This window comes from Pagrus pagrus (assembly GCF_965226575.1).
Source record: "Pagrus pagrus genome assembly, chromosome: 21".
NCBI lineage: Eukaryota > Metazoa > Chordata > Actinopteri > Spariformes > Sparidae > Pagrus > Pagrus pagrus.
In genome coordinates this window covers 112,889-133,732 of record NC_140208.1, presented here as the reverse complement: position 1 = coordinate 133,732, position 20,844 = coordinate 112,889, and the positions used below count along the sequence as shown (strand labels likewise).

Here is a 20,844-nt window from a genome sequence, read left to right as displayed (position 1 = left end):
GTGTTGATCTGAATGTATTTCATGCTCTCTCTCACACACATTATTTTAATAGCAACATATTTCTCCTGCCTAGCCGGCCTGTGTGTGTGTGTGTGTGTGTGTGTGTGTGTGTGTGTTATTATAATTCAAACCTGATGTATAAATCTGTGTGTTTATAATTCAAATCAACATGTCAGAGGGTTTCTGTGCTGATACTGTCTTCACTGACAGAGACAGAGTGTTACAGCCGATACAGGAAGTCATGTTTGAACAAACACTGACAATATTTGTGCTCTTGAGTCTGGTGTCGGAGTGTCAGGTGTGTGTGTGTGTGTGTGTGTGTGTGTGTGTGTGTGTGTGTGTGTGTGACCATATCATTTCATTGTGGAGACACAAAACTGAGAAAACTGAGGCGAGTTCCTGGAGTTTAAATCAGCTCATGGACTCTTTGGGCTGATGGGAAATGTTGTTCATTAATTGCTGCTTCAAACATGAATATTAACTAAACAACAATATTAGATTATTTTCTTTTTCTGGTACACTGGACGTTCAGCTGTGTTTGTCTGTACACAGAACTGTTTCAGGTCTGTGTTCTCGTGTCATCGGTCACAGTTCAGTTCAACAAAGAGGAAACTTCATATCCCATCATGCATTTCATATCTTGATGCAGAGTCTGAGTCAGGCTCACAGCTGTTATCAGGAAGGCTAATGTTCACTGGTTCTCCATTAGACGTCTTTTCAAAGATGTTGATTTGACAGATGAGTTCAAACTTACTGTTTCCTTATGTTGCAACTTTTAATGTTTGTTCAGGTTCAATTTTCTATTTCTGTCTCGTCACATCGCTGTGTTTAGGCACACAAACCTCTCGGTTAGAGTGAAAACACATCATGGTTTGTTACCAATCGCAGATGGAGATGGTCCAGTTTCCCGTAAAACAATAGCCGGCTTTGACGCCACAGAAGCGGCTGGGAATGTTTGCAGGTGTCCTTAAAGACATCCAGTGGTGTGACTGTAATATCTCCACCTCCTGATGTGACAGTCAGCTGATAATCACACAATGTGAATGTGATATGTCAACCTCGGACGTGTCTGTGGTTTGTAGAAGTGTTAACTGCTGACATGATCGCTACAGTCACTGTGTTAGTGATCATTGTTGGTGTGGACGACTTTTAAATAGCTGGTCTGATCACTAACACAAGAAGTTCTTAGTCAGAAGTGAACCTGGAAGTTTGTGATGAACACCATTATATTCTGACGTATTCTCCAGAACCACAACCGGACCGTCTGATTCATGTGAGACAGTTTGTGGTAATAAGAGGTGAAGCTCCAGCTGCTCTGAATAACATCATTCCTACAGAAACTGAACTGGTCCGACTGAAGCCTCCTCCTCCCCCCCTCCTCCTCCTCCTCCTCCTCCCTGCTGTGTCTCCCCCTCCTCCCCTCCTCTCTTCTCTCCCATGAGGAATCATACGCTCTCCTCTCCTCTTTTCGCCTCCCCCTCCTCCTCTCTTCACCCCTCCTCCTCTCTTCTGGTCCTCCCCCTGAGTATTAATCTCATTCCTCCCTCCCCCCTCTCTTCTCTGAGGCTGTGGAGGGAGGAGGGAGGAGGGGGGATGGAGGGATGGAGGGATGGAGGGATGGAGGGATGGAGGGATGGATGGATGTGACTGCTGCAGCCTTTTGAAAAGAGAAGTGGTGATATTACATCGGCCCCTTTTTTCTCCCTCTGACTGCTGAAATGCATGATGGGAAGGTCTCCTGTGTTTTCGGCGGCGTCCAGTGAACAGGAAACATGTCAGGGTCAGACTGAGCTGCTGAGAGCACAAACACTCTGATTCAAACACTCAGACCTGCCTTTTATCACACACACACACACACACACACACACACACACACACACACACACACACACACAGTCATCGTCATGGTGGATGAAACAGATCTGAAGTCGTTCTGTTCATTGTTCTACTTTCAGACAGTGAAGCCAACATGAATCAACAGTCTTAATTATCTTCTTCAGATGTTCACGATGTGTTTCGACATTCTTCTGTAAATATTTCATTTAAACAACAATGTACTCAGAGTATCAGAGTAAAAAGTCTCCCTCTGAAGGACATCTGTGGTCAAGGCTAACTGAAGCTCACGTCATATTAATATAACTCAAAGACTATTAAAGTTAAAGGTAGAGTCAGTAGGATTTGTCCCAGCTGTTCCTGAACGCACCACAAAGACAGTTGATAGTTGAGTCTCATTCCCAGGACGTCAAATAGCCACATGTTGGGTTGGTAAAGCGTCCCGAGCAGCAACAAAGAGAGAAGATAAGAAACTCTCTGCAGATACGAGACACTAACACGCCTTTTCTCCCCATTCAGCCTCCCTCTCTGTCTGTTCACGTCTTTTACGTCTTTGTCTCGTCTCGCTGTGTCTGCCGTGCGTGATGCGCTCTGATAGGTCGACATCAGTCTCGTGATGTTGGGAAGGCGGCGTGCGATGACGCCAAATAACAATCGTGGATTATCAAATCAAGTCTTTAAAATCCAAGTCTCAAGTCATTTATTTTCTGTCAGTTCAGTTCCAGGTCATGAAAACAGTGACTCGAGTTGACTCGAGTCGAAATCTGTTTTGAACCATGACCACCATCTTTTTCTAACCCTTTACTCAGCAGTTTTAATGTCTAAAGCCAATTTAACCACAGAGGCTGGAGATAAATCTTCTATGAATTATTTTGAAAGACAAACTATTCTATGAAGAGCTGCGAGTCTTTAAACAGACCAGTTTTCAGTTTTTGTTTTCTGGAGACGATAGTGTCAGGAAACAAATGTCGGTCGTCAGTAAAAATTTTACAAACATTTCCTTGTTATGTAAATTCAGAAAACATCTCTGAACAAACCTGTCTGCACACATAACTGCACATTGGCTGAACATCTTTCTCAGCTGTCACATGTCAGAACAGGACTGTATCATCTGCAAACATGCTGACTCCAGTCAGAGCTGCAGGACGGCAGCTGATGTTCAGTTTCTTATTACATCGCTGACATTTCCACAAAGAAATTCATGTTTTCTGTTTGTGGACGTTCAGACTTTTACTCTTTTGTTGATATATTTTCTTTATTACGTAGTTTCCTCTCCGAACACTCGGCCTGTCCTGTCACGTTGTGGCCCTGCTGTGCTTGACTCCCCCTGCGGCCTCCTGAAGGGCCTGCGCCTCAGGTTGAGCCTCTCTGCGATGCTGTTTCAGCTCCTTTGTTCTGGGTACAGACAGAAGCCTGAGGGTCACCGTTGACGGGACCATCTCCCGTCTGAACACTGTGAGAACGTTTGAACACGATGATCTCTTAAAAAGCTCTGAGGTGAGATTTTCTCTCAATCTCCCATCTTCTCTCCGCCTGTTTGTAGCTGATGATGATGATGATAATGATGAAGATGAAGATGATGGCGGTGATGGCGTACAAGCTCTCATCTTTTCACGCTCTCGCTCTGAATACCAGATGTGAGAATTTTTGGGGGGGTACAATCTCCTGTCTGCGAGCGTCTCTGGTGTGTGCAGCGTGGGATTATGGGAGGACGACGTGCTGTCAATCATTCAGAGGGCGTAGGTGTGATTTCCCTCTCATGCTGCAGGTTGGTTTGGGATGGAATCTCATTACCGGCCGTGTTTCAGGGTGACTGACAGCAGAATAATGTTTGGGGCCCCCAGAGGGCCCCCGGCCGGCTAAATGTTAAATGTATGAATGCATGGGAGTCAATGGAGAGATGAAGTGTAGCTGAATATTTTTTTCTTCCTGGGAAACAGTCACAGAATGAGGAGTGTGACCCTGAACACACCGTCTGCTGCTGTTTGACTGCTCAAACACAACGAGCACACACACACACACACACACACACACACACACACACACACACACACACACACACACACAGATTTTTATTTCAGTTTCATTACAGATGAGATAAACATCAGAACACATGTTATAAAATATCTTAAATATTAGACGTCACATTAATGTTGTCGACTAACAAAGAATCAGATGTTTTTCCTCAATCGATCAGAAGTCATTTAAACTACAAAACAGCTTCTGTAAACATTAAAATGTCTAACATCTTATTTAGTTAACAATATTGTTTTTCAGAATAAAAGCATTACAAGTTATTCTGAGTCAGTTGTTGTAGGTTAATGTGTCGCTGCAGTGGACGACAACATAACTCCTTCAAAATAACTTAAAAGCAAGACTTATTGTCATGATTCTAGTTTTACACATTTCTCTTCTGATGTAACGTCGTACAGCTTTGTACAGATTTACCAAATCATATATATTTTTATACATCCACAAAGGAACAATCCTTTATTATACCTTAATAATGTAAGGCTCCTGATGGGAACATATTAATACTGATTATTTGGGATTTGATACTTGACGAGTTGGAAATGAGACTCAAATGTTTGAGAACCTCGTTAGGTTTCTGCCTGCTGCTCTTAAAGACAAAATAATCAATAATAACATTAATGATTGCTTTCAGCTGCTGTAAAACATTCATCATCAATGACTCCTTGACGAAGATGTTATCATTTAAAACATAATAAAGTTGTATTTGCACCTTTTAGGAGAATATTTTATGAAAGATCGTCGACTATGAATCAAAGTTTTGATGGGATTACTGTCAGTGTTGAGCAGTAACTTGTTAAGTAATCTCTGAGTGAGGTCATTAAACACGTCGCCATGTGGACGGAGAGTTCTCCTCACCTCACTACCAATGAGAGAAACATCATTTCCAGGACTTTGGGACGTCCACCATCGTTCAGACTTCTTCATCGTGTCTCGTCTTCTCTCTTGAACCAGCCACACTGCCCCCCCATGATTTCTGGTGGTACTGCTCTGATCGTCGTCTGGAAGTCTTCAGAACAAAACAAAACACAGATACAGACGAGATGAACACGGAGAATGTTGAGAGATCCGTCCGTCTCGTGTCTCACAGTAAAAGTTGACTGGCAGCTCTTCTGTCTGATCCCACGATTACAGCTGCTCTGTCAGAGGATCCTCGTGTCCTAACGAGCTTCACACATCCTGACGAGCCGTTCGTATCATCATCCTGCTGAATGAGCCCCAGTCACAGTCTGAAGCCTTACAGCCGCGACTCAGGGCAGAAACCCCCGAGTAATCTGTAGAGCTGAGAGAGAGAGAGTGTGTGTGTGTGTGTGTGTGTGTGTGTGTGTGTGTGTGAGGTGTGTGTGTGTGAGGTGTGTGTGTCTGTGTGTCTGTGTGTGAGGTGTGTGTGTGTGTGTGAGGTGTGTGTCTGTGTGTGTGTGTGTGTGTGTGTGTGTGTGTGTGTGTGTGTGTGTGTGTGTGAGGTGTGTGTGTGTGAGGTGTGTGTGTCTGTGTGTCTGTGTGTGAGGTGTGTGTGTGTGTGTGAGGTGTGTGTCTGTGTGTGTGTGTGTGTGTGTGTGTGAGGTGTGTGTGTGTGAGGTGTGTGTGTGTGTGTGAGGTGTGTGTGTGTGAGGTGTGTGTCTGTGTGTGAGGTGTGTGTGTGTGTGTGTGTGAGGTGTGTGTGTGTGTGTGTGTGTGTGTGTGTGTGAGGTGTGTGTCTGTGTGTGTGTGTGTGTGTGTGTGTGTGTGTCTGTGTGTGTGTGTGTGTGTGTGTGTGTGTGTCTGTGTGTGTGTGTGTGTGAGGTGTTAGAGGTGATGTATTGATCGTCTTGTTCATCATTAGACATCAGACGCTCTGATGGAGGAGACACACACTGACTTTACAACCAAATCTCTCCTCTCCTCCTTAAACTCGCACACTGATCCTCCTCCTCCTCCTCCTCTTCACCTCCTCCTGCTCATCAGCTCCTCCTCCTCACCTCCTCATCTCCTCCTCCTCACCTCCTCTTCACCTCGTCCTCATCTCCTCCTCCTCATCTCCTCCTCCTCACCTCTTCCTCTCCTCCTCATCTCCTCCTCCTCACCTCTTCGTCTCCTCCTCATCACCTCCTCCTCACCTCCTCATCTCCTCCTCCTCACCTCCTCTTCACCTCCTCCTCATCTCCTCCTCCAAACCTCCGCATCTCCTCCTCCTCACCTCTTCCTCTCCTCCTCACCTCCTCCTCCTCACCTCTTCGTCTCCTCCTCATCTCCTCCACCTCACCTCCTCCTCACCTCCTCATCTCCTCCTCTACTCTTCCTTGTCACTTTCCTTCTATTTCTTTTTCCACCTGCATTAATTTATTCTTCTGTTTCTTACACTCTTGATGAGGAGAGAAGAAAGAAAGACGAATGAGACAAATCTCTGTCCTCTAATTGGTATTTAACAGGTGCTTCCTCCAGTGTGTGTCTGTCTGTGTCTGTGTGTGTGTGTGTGTGTGTGTGTGTGTGTGTGTGTGTGTGTGTGTGTGTGTGTGTGTATTGATCGTTAGTAAGCGTTTCGGTGGCGATGTATATTGCTATTCGTCGCTATTGATTTACGGTTTTAAAAGAAGAAATGTGTGTGTGTGTTTTTATCGCTGCTCTTTAAGCACACACACACACACTCAAACACACGCGCGCACACACACACACACACACACACACACACAGAGACACTGTTAGTATTTCAGGAAACAGCTTTACGTTGCGTCAGATGGCCTAATTAACTACAAAGGTCTCTCTCTGTCTCTCTCTCACACACACACACACACACACACACAGTGTGATTGACAGCTGTGTGTTTGTGTTTTGTTTTGTTATTTGTTTATTGTTGTTCCTGTAAACAAGTTCTTAACGAGGTGCCTGTTGACGAGCTGATTGAAGGAGGTGTCTGATGATGTCATTGTCGTCACCTTCAGCTCAGCTGTGTGTTTCTCACCGAGAGACAAAGATCGTCTGAGTCAGTCAACTTCACCGTCAACATGTTGTTGTTGTTGTTGTTGTTGTTGTTGGTCAACTTCACCGTCAACATGTTTTTGTTGGTCAACTTCACCGTCAACATGTTTTTGTTGGTCAACTTCACCGTCAACATGTTGTTGTTGTTGGTCAACTTCACCGTCAACATGTTGTTGTTGTTGGTCAACTTCACCGTCAACATGTTGTTGTTGTTGTTGTTGTTGTTGTTGTTGTTGGTCAACTTCACAGTCAACATGTTTTTGTTGGTCAACTTCACCGTCAACATGTTGTTGTTGGTGGTCAACTTTACCGTCAACATGATGTTGTTGTTGTTGTTGGTCAACTTCACCATCAACATGTTGTTGTTGTTGGTCAACTTCACCGTCAACATGATGTTGTTGTTGTTGTTGTTGTTGGTCAACTTCACGTCAACATGTTGTTGTTGTTGTTGTTGTTGTTGTTGCTGTTGGCCAACTTCACGTCAATATGTTGTTGTTGTTGTTGCTGTTGGCCAACTTCACGTCAACATGTTGTTGTTGTTGCTGTTGGCCAACTTCACGTCAACATGTTGTTGTTGTTGTTGTTGCTCAGCCTTGTTGCCGTACGCGTTGCCGTTGCTGCTCAGCAGACGGAGCGGCGGCTCCTTTAAGGTTCCTGTAATTTCTCGGCGTCTTCACTCGTCTGCAGCAAATTAAACTTTGACATTTTTTAAATTCTCCTTTCATCTCCTCTCCTGCTTCTGTCCATCAGCTGAGTATTAACGAGAACAGACTTAATGAGAAACTGTCTTAACGAGAACAAGGCGGACTTAACGAGAATCATCTTTAATAAGAATGAAACTCTCACAGACTCAGCTGATATTTGATTGGCTCTCACACAGGAGCAGTGTGTGATTGGTCCAAGCCTCGGGCTGTAACATGAACCCTCAGCTGGATGAGCAGCACTTAATAACAAATGCAAATGAGGCTAATTAAATATGTAAATCAGATCCATCATCCAAAGGACAAACGCTTCCTGTTCCTCTGAACGGCAGGTGATCGCTTGGCAATGGCGGTTTAACGAGGTCATTAACGAGCTGTGATCACCTGGAGAACCAGCAGACAGTCAGTAATTAGTGTTGAGGTTCCTCAGGGTTCGACCACCGGCCCACAAGAGTTTCACTTTTATTCATCCACAATTATCAAACTTTTAACTGTCTCATCAATTAACGGTCCACAAATCTCACGTCAGACCAACGTGCCAGTCCGTCTCTCAGTTCTGTCTGACTTCCTGTCTGTGGTTCGTTGGTTCCTACTGAAGACGTTGAGTTTTAAAAACTTCCTGAAACAGCTGCTCGCTGTAGTTTTGATCAAACAATCAGGAGGAAATAATTCATTTGTTGAGGACAATAAGTGTTCAGCTGTCAGCGCGTCTGAGTGACCTCAGTGATGTGATGTCACTTCCTGCTCGTCCATCACTGAGACAAACAGACTCCATGTTTCTACTCAAAGACAGAAAGAAGTTCATGTAGAACATTTGCTGAATTCACAAGAAGGAACAAATAAGTCAGAATCAGTCAGAGACAGAGTTTCACACAGTTTATAAAGTGTCTCCAACTCAACAACTCACTAAACTGACACATTTGTTAAGGGAGTCTGGTGAAGTTGTGTTACTGGTTCAGTGGTTGGATCAGTTGTAACAGACAGTGCGTTCACAGACAGCTGCTGACATCAGCAGGTTAACAAACGTGTTTTTATGGCACAGTGAAGAAGATAAGAAGTCTGCAGACTTTAATGTTGGTCAGACTGTTAATAACCTCCTCCTCCTCCTCCTCCTCCTCACTGTGGTGAAGAACAGGAGAAGAGGAGGAGTTGTCTGTTTTCATTTACTGTAATATGAAGTGGGAGAGATGATGGACTCCTCATTATCTAATTTAATTATCTTCTCCTCCTCCTCTGGAAATCCAGGACAAGACTCTCCAGGCCTGGAAAAAGCTGTGTGTGTGTGTGTGTGTGTGTGTGTGTGTGTGTGTGCGTGTGTGTGTGTGTGTGTGTGTGTGCAAGCAGCAGTGACTGACAGCTGACATTAAGTTGTTTAGCAGTAAAATGTCAAAGTCTGAATATCCCCGTCGCTCTGTTTGACCCTGTCTGTCTGCCGTAGGAGGAGGAAGTTAAATCTGCTGTCAGACGTCGATCACAGATCTGTTTGGATCAGAACCTCTCAGTGTAATAACTCAAAGTCAACAACAACAATAATGATATGAACAATAATAATCTGAAGAAAACGCAGCTTAGAGTTTTTTTCTAATTGAAGATTTTAACAGTTAAAAGAATAAATATGAAGATAATTAGATGTCAGTGTGTGAGTGGAGGTCATCTACTGTTTACAGCTGGATGTGGCGGCGCCATCCAGCCCGGTGGTCACTCGCAGTTTTGCAGTCAAAAAGTCATTTTCACCACAGAACAATATTGAAATGTGCTTTTATCTCCGTCCACTACTACAGTTACACCATTCGTCAGTAGGAGGAGTAATACTAAGATGGCTGCCGACGTCTGACCATTTGATTGACACTTTATTTGAGCAGATAGAAGCTTGTACGCCCGCCCTGGAGCCTACAACAGCCACAGATGAGTGGTTGCGTAGAAAGTTACACGACAGCCTCTAGATGATTGACACATCATGTAGCCAATGAGGTTTAAATGGGTGTTTTAAGGACTAAACTTGGTTTGTGCAGTTTAATGTGGCTGATTTTCCACCGCAGCACTTTTATCACAAAGGAAACAAAGAAAATAAAGAGTTTCACGCTCCTGTTACCTGTTATGAATCTGTGACATCATCTGAACATAGTCTGTGAGCGGAGCGATGTTCAGTGGGCCAAACAACCAGGAAGTAAAGGGGTTGGGGCGTGAGAGGACGAGTGCCAACGCCGTCTGTGTCACAAAATACATGTGATTGGTACCACTTGAAGGGGGCGTATAATGATAATGATATCAAAAAAAAGCAAACAACTGTGCCTGCCTGGATATTATAGGTTACAAATCCCTTCGAGACCGCTTGGCCAGACCGAGAGACCCGAGACCGAGACAAGACCGAGACCAAAGACTGTCGAGGCCGTGACAAGACCAAAGCCACAAAAAAGTGGTCTCGAGAGCAAGACCGGTCTCGAGAACTACAAGTCCACCGTCCAGATCTTCAACGTGTTTCTGTCAGAATCAGAATTATTATCTGAACACCTTCCAGAACTTTGACTGTTTGTTTCTCACAGTGAACTCACACCAGCTGATCGGGTTCATGTTGTTGGTCTTCAGGTGACCAAAAATCATCTTCACTTGATGTTTCTGAGTCTAGACGGACAAACGGACACTTGACTGGTCGTTAGAGGGACACACCGGCGCGTCTCCACGTCTGCTGCTCAGAATCACTGCGACAGTCAGTTTACATCAGAACAGCTGTGACACATCTGGACTGCATTTCATCTCTCCTTGACCTCCACTGTTCACTCCTGTGTGTGTGTGTGTGTGTGTGTGTGTGTGTGTGTGTGTGTGTGTGTGTGTGTGCATTATAACAGCTGGTACTCTGTTCTTCAGCCTGTGATGCCATCTGACACACACACACACACACACACACACACACAGACAGACACACACACACACACACACACCATGACTTTTCATAAGTATGCAAAATCACACATTTTGTCTCAGGCTATAAAAAGATGATCAGTTTGTGTGTGTGTGTGTGTGTGTGTGTGTGTGTGTGTGTGTGTGTGTGTGGTGTGTGTGTGAGAGAGAGTCATAATAGCTGTTAATTACCTCCATGTTCAAACCAGCCGCAGATGCTAATTAGCAGAAAACCTGTCCAGCATTTGGTGTTAATTAGAGCGACAGGCCCAAACACATCCGAACACACACACACACACACACACACACACACACACACACACACACACACACAGCTGTCTGATTTTACCTCTGTCCTGTCATGTTTCGTTTAATTTCACATCAAGAACAAAGAAAATTTGTCCAGCATGTAGAGAGAGACTGTCCGTGGTGCTGAGGTGCAGCATGTAGAGAGAGACTGTCCGTGGTGCTGAGGTGCAGCATGTAGAGAGAGACTGTCCGTGGTGCTGAGGTGCAGCATGTAGAGAGAGACTGTGTCTGTGGTGCTGAGGTGCAGCATGTAGAGAGAGACTGTCCGTGGTGCTGAGGTGCAGCATGTAGAGAGAGACTGTCCGTGGTGCTGAGGTGCAGCATGTAGAGAGAGACTGTCCGTGGTTCTGAGGTGCAGCATGTAGAGAGAGACTGTGGCTGTGTCCAAATTCAGGGGCTGCAGCCCACGAAGTGCGCATTTGAAGGCCAATTACGTCACAACACTGCGCGAAGGCTGTCCAAGTTCAGAGGCTCCTCCAAACGCAGCCCACAAATGCAGCCTAGCCTTCCCTCTTTTCGGAGGACGCACCGCTACTATCCTTCACAGCCTGATATATCCCAAGATCCTTTGCGCACCGCCGTTCAGTCCCGAAACAGAAGAGGAAGCAAGAGAAAATGGCGACATCAAGTGGCGCAGACATGACATTCAAATTTAAGTAATGGGTTTATACTCGGTTTTTAGTCGTTTGAACATCCAACGCCAGATATGTTAAACTTCAAAACCTCCAAATTTCAACTTTCAGTTAAAATACGTGACGCTGGTGATGCTGTGGTAAATATAGTTGTTATTCACCAATGGGTTCATGTTTATCTTGTAATGTTAATGATTCAATTTAGATTTGACACATTTTGTCGTTAATTTTTATACACACACAAATAAATGTACACGTTTGATAGATTTGAACCAAAACAGACTTTAATGCATCGCTTCATTCACAATCGTGACGTAAGGGTAAGGGGCGGGAACATCTGGTGAGGCAACCAGGAAATACTCCGAAGGCTAGACCGTCCCATTTAACAACGGTGGACGAGGCCTTCAAAGACCTGTCCGAAGGACCCGGCCCTCGTGGACCGCGAAGGCTAGGCCACTGAAGGCTGCAGCCCCTGAATTTGGACACAGCCTGTGTCTGTGGTGCTGAGGTGCAGCATGTAGAGAGAGACTGTGTCCGTGTTTGTATCATTTCCTAATTAAAACCCAGCAGTTAACATGACGGACGTGATTAGAACATTATTAGAACATGCAGTCGTGACACTGAAGGTCAGCAGAAGAATACATCACAACAGAAACAAGGATCAGAGAACATGAAAGGAGAAGAACATGTGAAGGACGGAATGAGAGGACACGGAGAACACGCTAAGAACACGGAGTGGAGCATGTTGAGGACACGCTGCTGTCTGACAGCTCCTCTAGTCTCCAATTACAGCTGAGGTCAGAGGTCGAGACGAACGATTCATCATGCTAATCATGAAGCTGTTCTGTGTGTGTGTCTGTGCTGCTCCATTAGTCCTCACACACACGCACACACACACACACACACACACACACACACACACACACACACACACACACACACACAGAGGGTTTAAGGTTTCTCTCATGATTCAAACAGAGATGTTGGACTTTAATGTGTTAAAGAGCATTTAGCCTTTCAGTGTGTGTGTGTGTGTGTGTGTGTGTGTGTGTGTGTGTGTGTGGGCGTGTGCATGTATGTGTGTGTGTGTGTGTGTGTGTGTGTGTGTGTGTGTGTGTGTGTGTGGGCGTGTGCATGTGTGTGTGTGTGTGTGTGTGTGTGTGTGTGTGTGTGTGTGTGTGTGTGTGTGGGCATGTGCATGCATGTGTGTGTGTGTGTGTGTGTGTGTGTGTGTGTGTGTGTGTGTGTGCGTGTGTGTGTGTGTGTGTGTGTGATGGAAGTGCTTCACCTTGCTGTTGACCCTCCAGTCGAACACACAGACGATCTGACTGAAGCTGTTAGACGACAGACACTCACCATCACATCACGTCTCTTTGTGACCTCTGCTGTATACACACAATATTAATATATTTATATATTAATTTGTTTACACATTCACTATCAATAAATAAATATTAGCTATCGCAAAGAAATGATTATAAAACAGAAGAAAATATATCTTATAAGGTGAAATGTGGAGTTCAACAATGTTCGAACTCCGGCCCCCCTGGGTGGAACTGACTACATGCCGAAGCATCCTTGAGCAAGATACTGAACCCCGAATTGCTCCTGACGTGCAGTTGGCACCGTGTGTGGCAGGATCTGCCGTCGAGCTGGCGACTCGTCCAGGGATATACCCATGGCCTTCGCCCATATGAAAACTGGGATTGGCTCCAGTAACCCCCGCAAATAAAGCGGTAACATCCCCGCGACCCTCACGGAAAAAACAGTCATGAGATGAGATGAGTACCGTCGATGATGTAATGTTATTATTCTACATTAACTTGACGCTGGCGTTAGAGGCTGGTTATCCGACGTCACGGCCTGCATTCAACCAAATATCAGTTTCTCAGGTGAGGGATCATCTTAAGCCCTCACAGTGATGCTTTAAAGTGAAGCTGGTCCTCACAAAGACGGCAACATAAGCCACACACACACTTGTGATCCCACATGAAGAAACTAAAGAAAACATGAATTCATTATCGTCTGCGTTAAAGCAAAAACAACTCCTATTTAATATGTAAATGAGCAGAACGTTCTGCTGCTAACGAATACATTTGAATACCAATTAGAGCAGCCAGAGATAATTAATGACAACTGTCAATTAACAGCAGGGAGTTAATTGATTAACCAGCTGATGGAGGAGGACGAGGAGCAGTCAGTCACACACATCTCACCTCCGTCATCAATAACCAAACATTACTGATGAATACTGACGTTAAAACATAACCAGGTGTTTAATGACACATGAGAGGAGGATGTTACCTGCAGGCTGATCGAAGATCTCTCAGACAGACTCAACACCCTCATCAGGAGTGGTCCATGGCGTGACCGTGGCAACCCTGCTATCATCACGTTATTTATCTGATGGTGATAGAAAAACACAAACACGTATCACTCTGTCCGGCTGATACCAGAGGAAGATACGTCACAATAACTGTCGAGAATAAATAAAATCATGAACAACTTTATGAAGATTAGCAACTGATAAAAATGACCTAATTGTGAGATGATCTTGAGATGAAAGAACAACATCTGTGACTTGATTATTAAAGCATCAGATATTACAGCAGCCATTTTATTTGACACAAAGTGAGCTGGTGGACTTTGGCGACCTCAGAGTCGTCATCATTAAATTTAAGAAGGTTCTGGGGCATCCAGGATTTTATATCCATCAGAGTGTTTTAACAGCACGTACAGCTGAGTGTCGTCTGCATACAATGATCAGACACATTATGATTTTGAATAACCAGGCGAAGAGGCAGCATATAAATATAAAACAGAGGACCGAGAAGCCCTGAGGGACTCCATGAGTCAGATGAGCTGTTGAAGAAGTCGAGGAAATGTAGTCCAATCACCTGGATGTGTTACGGTAATATATTACTTTAAGCAGTAACAGAGTAATATAATGTGTTTTACTGTTAAGTTCGGTAGCTCTCAGCCTGTTCGTTCAAAGAGGTCAGATCAGTCAGGTTCTCCACAATTCATCATTCAGATCATTTAACAGAAACCAGAAGAACTGAAGAATAAAAAGTAACTCCCTACTCTTGAATCGCTCATGAAGTCGTCCACCGCTCACTGTCAGTCAAACAGAAACAGAACGTCTTCAGGGTTAGACAGTAATATTGTGAAGTAGCTTATTACTTTCAAATGATAGTAACTAGTTATATGTACCGTCATTTCAACCAGCTGATAGTTTGTGACTGACTAACCAGCTGACTTCACTGCAAGGTGCTGATTGGATGTTGGACTCGACGAGCTGAGCTTCAGTTTTATCTCATCATGAGTCTTTGTCTGGACGGAGCGGAAGACTAACGTCACACAGATGAAGAAAACAAACAAAGTTTCTCATAATCTTAATAATGTTCACAAAATGTGACATTTTTCAATCATTAGATGCTGATACTTTGTCGGTTATGAGTCGAACTGAGCAAAATGTTATTTAATTTTCATTTCCAACTAAAATTGAATGTTTGTTCAACATCGTTCTGACGCTTAACTGACGTCTGGTGCCGGCTCGGCTCAGGTGATGCCATGAAAGAAACTTTATAATAAATATTATTTTAACATGTAAGGAAACTCTTCATGAAGCTGATGTGAGGACGGTCTCTTCTTTATGACTGTGTGATCTTTATTCCTCATTTATTAAATTAGAAAACGAACATCAGACGACAGAGTGAATAAAACCAGTCAGAGAGAGAGAGAGAGAGAGAGAGAGAGACAGAGAAAATGACTTGGATCAGAGTAACAGAGCTGCCAACAGCACGTAAATCACACACACACACTTGCAGTACATTACTGTCAGTATAATTCGTCCTCACACTGCGACTACATTTTCTACCTCATAGAGCATATTAACTCCAGCACAGTGTGTGTCAGTGTGTCAGTGTGTGTGTTCAGTTTTAGTGTGTGTGTGTGTGTGACTTCCATTCTTCCTGGAGATAAATTTGCGATGCGTCCTAATTTCCTGCTCGTAAATATGAGCAGTAATACAGAGAGAAAGTGTGTGTGTGTGTGTGTGTGTGTGTGTGTGTGTGTGTGTGTGTGTGTGTGTGAGTGCGTGCGTGTGCGTGTTGGGTCTGCCCTGCTTATCACATAACAAATTGAAAGCTTAATCTGTCCTGCGTGTAGATTTATGACCTCGATCACCCGCTCGCTCTTCAGTCAGAGGAGGAGGAAATAGATAGAAGGAGGAGACGAGGGAGGGAGGAGACGAGGGAGGAAACATGGGAGGATACAAGGGAGGAGACGAGGGAGGAGACGAGGGAGGAAACATGGGAGGATACAAGGGAGGAGACGAGGGAGGAAAGAAGAAATAAGGTAGAGAAAAACTAAGAGAGGAGGAGAAGAAGAGAGATAAGTTGAGTCTGTGTGTCTGAAGATAAGGCCGATCAGCTGAGACTGCTGATGCTGGGTGGTTACCACGGCGATATAAGAGCCTGTGTGTGTGTGTGTGTGTGTGTGTGTGTGTGTGTGTGTGTGTGTGTGAGCAGCTGATCAGAGGTCAGAGGTCAGGCCGATAGACTGAGGTAATCTTCAGACAAACATCAGTGAGACTTTATCCACTCAGAGAGCAGCTTGAGAAGATATTATTATTAATATTAATAATAGTAATAATAAAGGACAGGTGTGCAGTAAATCAAAAACCTCCAAAAAGTAAAATTCTTGGAACTTCTTGGACTCTAATTGTATGAATTTATCAAATTTATTGATAGAAGTTCTTGTAAATAATAACTGTATTGATCAGAGATCAATATTATTTGTATTAGAGGATTTGAATTGTTCCAACAGGCTGATCGTCTTCTAGAAAAGGTTGATTTGTTTACAGAGTATCTGTGTGTGTGTGTGTGTGTGTGTGTGTGTGTATGTGTTTCAGTGTCAGCACTTTGTCCTTCTGTAGGCTCATTAGAGACGAGCAGCAAGGAATGCTGGGTAATCAATACTGCAGAGACCCTCAAGAGACCAAAAACATCGCTGGATAGAGAGAGAGAGAGTTGTCTTTTTTGTCCTTTATTTTCTGTGTGTGTGTGTGTGTGTGTGTGTGTGTGTGTGTGTGAGACAGAGAGTCATAATAGTGTGTGTTTACAGCACGTTGCCATAGAGACCTCTGTGATGCTATAGTTGTAGTTGCAGCCCGGCTTCAGATAGACGAATCAAATGAGGAGAGTCGAAGAACTAGACGCGTAGTTCACCTGACTGTGTGTGTGTGTGTGTGTGTGTGTGTGTGTGTGTGTGTGTGTGCCCATAAACAACAACTAATAAACAATAAACACAAACAAACAAAAATAACCAATATAAAAGATACCTGGTGCTGTGGTTGGAGGTTGGATCTCCTGTGAAGTGTCTAATCTGCCAGAAAACAGAAGAAGGTTTTTTGTTTGTCGGAAAACTTTTCACGTTCAAGTTTATTGAGCCAACGTTAGCTAATGTTGCCACATTAATATTGATCTTAGCAGTGACGCTGCCGTGTCAGTGGATTCTGGCGAGGCGTTGAACGATCTTTAAAGGTCCTATTTGCAAGAAAAGTTGATTTCTGAGCCTCATTCCCAACTTGTCACATACTGACACTGGGGTTGTAGGATGGGTCGGCCGACTGTTAATACAGAGTACATTTTGTGCTCATGTGTAGAACGTTGTATCATCTGCGTACAGACTCATCGTCATTTTAACATTTTGTTTCTATAAAACAAGAGAACAGAAGGAGATCCACCACAGAACCCTGAAACATACTGCTACTGTCAGTACTACTATTGTACTGCGAGTACTACAAATACTCTTGATACACATCTCACACCACACACTAACTTTTTATTCCTTTTTTCATTTGCAGATTTTTTTTCTTCTTGTATTTCTCAACTCCGGTTACTGTTTCAATGTATCCTGATGTATGTAATGTGTCCAGAGTAACTGATTACTTGAATGTAACTAGCTTCTCTCTCACTGATTATTTTACTCACTTTTTCTCTGTGCAGGTTCTTCCTGAAGTTCTTCCTCAAGTGTAACCAGAACTGTCTGAAGAACGCTGGAAACCCACGAGACATGAGGAGGTTCCAGGTAACACACACACACACACACACACACATAGATGAATTCATTTCCCCAAAGGGCAGGACTTGGCTTTGGGGACCTGCTGTACCCATAATGCATTGCAGCAGGGCGGCCTGAAGCTTATTGCTTTGCAGATATAATATTAGAGGTCAACAGGGAACTGTCGCTCTGCCTATCTGTCTGTCTGTCTGTCTCACCTTCCTTCACGTCTCTTATTTTCTTAAACACGTGAAGTGTTTTGTAATTGTGGACGGTTTCAACACAAACAGCAGAAGCAGATTCATCACCACACATTCTCCTTTTTAAAAAACCTGCAGTTTCTCATCAACTTTAACATGTATAAAAAATATAGTAAAGAATGATACATTAATAATGAATTAATATTTTAAAACAAACTTCAGTAACTGTGACCGGTTTGTTCTTTATTTAGAACTAAATTATCAGGACATCAGGAGGAAACAACAGACCCATGAAATAAAGTTCATTAATTCAAGAAATTATACGGCAGTAACGTGTAAAGTGTATAAGCAGTTATTGATTTCCAGAAGAATTTCTAAAACTCGTATTGACTAAATAAACAGAGTAACTATATTTTATTGGAAATTTAAGTTACATTTTCCATCTTTGCACATTCAGCTGCCTCTCCAGAAACAAAATTAAATCATATGATCCTGAGAGTATGGGACCTGCAGAATAAAGTTTTACTAACCATTCATGTTTGGAGTGAAACAAATAACTGCTGAGATCACAGCACATTCAGGAAATTTTGAATGAAGAAGATGAATAAAAGTCCCAGAATCCAGAAAAATATTGATGGCAATGGAATCTTGACTTAAACACATTTCTGTAAGTCCTGATAGAAAGGATACAGATACTGTATGTGAGTTAGTGGGACGATCTAATGATGGAAAAATTAAATGAAAAAACAGGATTTTTATCCAAGTAAGTGTTTGTCAGTAAAAGGTAATGGAAGAATAAACTGTATTTGTTAAATACAGCTGTATTATCATTTCATTCAGTATTTTCAGTCCTGCATAAAAATTAATAATTCTTCTGTCGTATGAGGTGATTATATAACATAAATAATCTCAATACACATCAATAATGATGAATTCACTGAGCTGTAATGTTCAAATGTGTGTGTGTGAGACTGTTAACCTCCAGTGTGTCAATAAAGCTTCATACAGATGAACAGAGAGACTGCTGAGATAAAGACAATTTACATCAAACACATTCATTCATTCATTCATTCATTCATCAGGCACTTAACAGCAAGAGGCAGCCGGCAGCTTATCAGTGACAAGCAGTCAGTGATTGATCCTCCAGTTATTGATCGCACATGTTATCCTATTAAAGTCAAGAGGGGAGGAGGAAAAGAAAGAGGAGAGACACGAGAGGAGAGGATGTTGGAAAATTAAACAAATGAGAAAAGTTAAGATATAAAAGAATGAAGAAGAAGTCATGAAAAATGAAGAGAGAAAACCAGAGAGAGAACTGAAAATGAAAAAACAAGTAAAAGAACAAAAAAGACAAAACCAGGAAAAAAAGGACAAAGAAGAAGAAGATCAAGTAGACCAAACACCCCACACCAAAGCTTTGAGCTAAATGCTAACATCTGCATGCTAACATGCTAACTTGTTAGCATGTAAACGAAGCCAGAGAATCATCAAAGACAGACAGACAGACAGACAGACAGACAGGCACTCAGCTGCTAATGAAGAGGAGACGTGTTGTTCGAGGACATTGTCTTCGTCTCACAGTTTAAATGTGTCTGCTGTCTCTCTCACACACACACACACACACACACACACACACACCCTCTGTCTCAACGCTGCACTGGGCGATCGAGCTGACAGGATGTTCAGTCCAGTTAAACCAGCAGAGGAGGGAGGGAGGGAGACGGGGCGACCAAGCTGCAGTAAGCATGTAGAGAGAGAGAGAGACAGGTGAAGTCAGGTGAAGCCGCTGGACTTGTCTGCAGTTGTCGTGGCGACAGCAGGGTGAAGGATGTGCTGGTTAGTCACCGTGGCGACAGAGAGGACGACCTTCTGCTCCGTGGCCATGGATCAACGGCAACAACCTCGCCACGGCAACCGGCCGGGGATGATGAATGGCCACAGCTGAGTGGCTGCTGTGACATCACACAGGGGGCAGGGCTACAGGGGACAGCACACTGAGTCTGTTCACATTCACACATCTAAAAATGGTTTTATTCAGTTTTAGTGATGAATTATTTAGTTTATTAGTGTGTTTGGCCTTTTTAAACTTATTTTACATTTTTGAAAAGTTTCCAGGGGTCAGAGGTCGGCAGGGTCATGATGTTTCCATCATCTGTTCTGCAGAAACATTTCAGTGTGGTATCAGTGCAATCAGTTCTTGAGCGGTCCAGCATCATTAAAGTGATTTTCTTTTAAGTATTTCAGGTTTGCAATAATTTCCTTGATTTAGATTTTCATACATTGCGTCTCATTTTTGGTTTGTGTCAACAGAAGAATGTTACGGACCCTCTATTGGAAAAACTCGTAGAGAGGGTGTAGCATTTTCAAAGGGACACTCGGACAAACAAATCAATATATATACCAAATTTTATTCATAAACCAAGACAAAGTAAAACTACGTACCAACAAAAAAAGGTCGGAGAACCCAGCCAAAATAAACAAAAAGGGAAAATCACCGGGCCAGCCACGCAATGGGCCGTCGCACCCAGCTATCCCCTCTAAACTACACAAAAAGAAGGAAATTATCCTAACTCTAAATTAACCAAAGAAGAAACAAAAAAACTGAACGGCTGGTGATCTCCAAAACAAAAACTACAAACATATTAGCAAAGAAAAAACCCCAACACTAAAAACATGTGGGGAAAAGTAACAAAGGAGACAAAGTGAAAAAAAATCTCCTTTTGATGTCAGGTGGGCAGGGACTTCCGCACGTGACTTCCATTCGCTCCTCCTTATATGCTTTCAGGTTAATCGAGACACACCTGTCACACCTGGACAGGTGTGTCTTCCTGAAAGAAAAATAGATACAAACAGAAAAGGAGGGCCCCAGAGCGCACCAGAGAGAGAGAGAGAGAGAGAGAGTATTGTAGAGTATTGTATTTGTTTTGTTTTCATTGACTCTTGATGCTTTGGCAACATAGTTCTTGTAACATTCATGCCAATAAAGCAAATTTGAAATGAATTGAATTGAATTGAATTGAATTGAACTGAATTGAGAGAGAGAGAGAGAGAGGGTGCAACCAGTCGGGCACAAAGATCATCCCCATAGGCCCGCACATAACACCCCCACCCTAAAATGTTACAGGAAGGCATGAGTGTTAACACAAGTTATGAACACCTCGATAACGTATCAGCCAGGACATTGTCTCTCCCTTTTACATGCCTAACTTCCACATCAAA

At 43.3% G+C, this 20,844-nt stretch overlaps 1 protein-coding gene across 4 annotated transcripts in view; it reads left to right on the top strand.

Moving 5' to 3' along the window:
* The window catches only part of LOC311249931 (transcription factor COE3-like), a 57,024-nt gene that overhangs the window by 12,468 nt on the left and 23,712 nt on the right, over window positions 1-20,844 (top strand). For all 4 annotated transcript variants that reach the window (XM_084341375.1, XM_084341373.1, XM_084341374.1 and 1 more), the window contains exon 7: window positions 17,371-17,452. In XM_084341375.1, coding sequence (XP_084197501.1) covers window positions 17,371-17,452 — 82 coding nt within the window. The remainder of the gene's footprint in view (window positions 1-17,370; window positions 17,453-20,844) is intronic.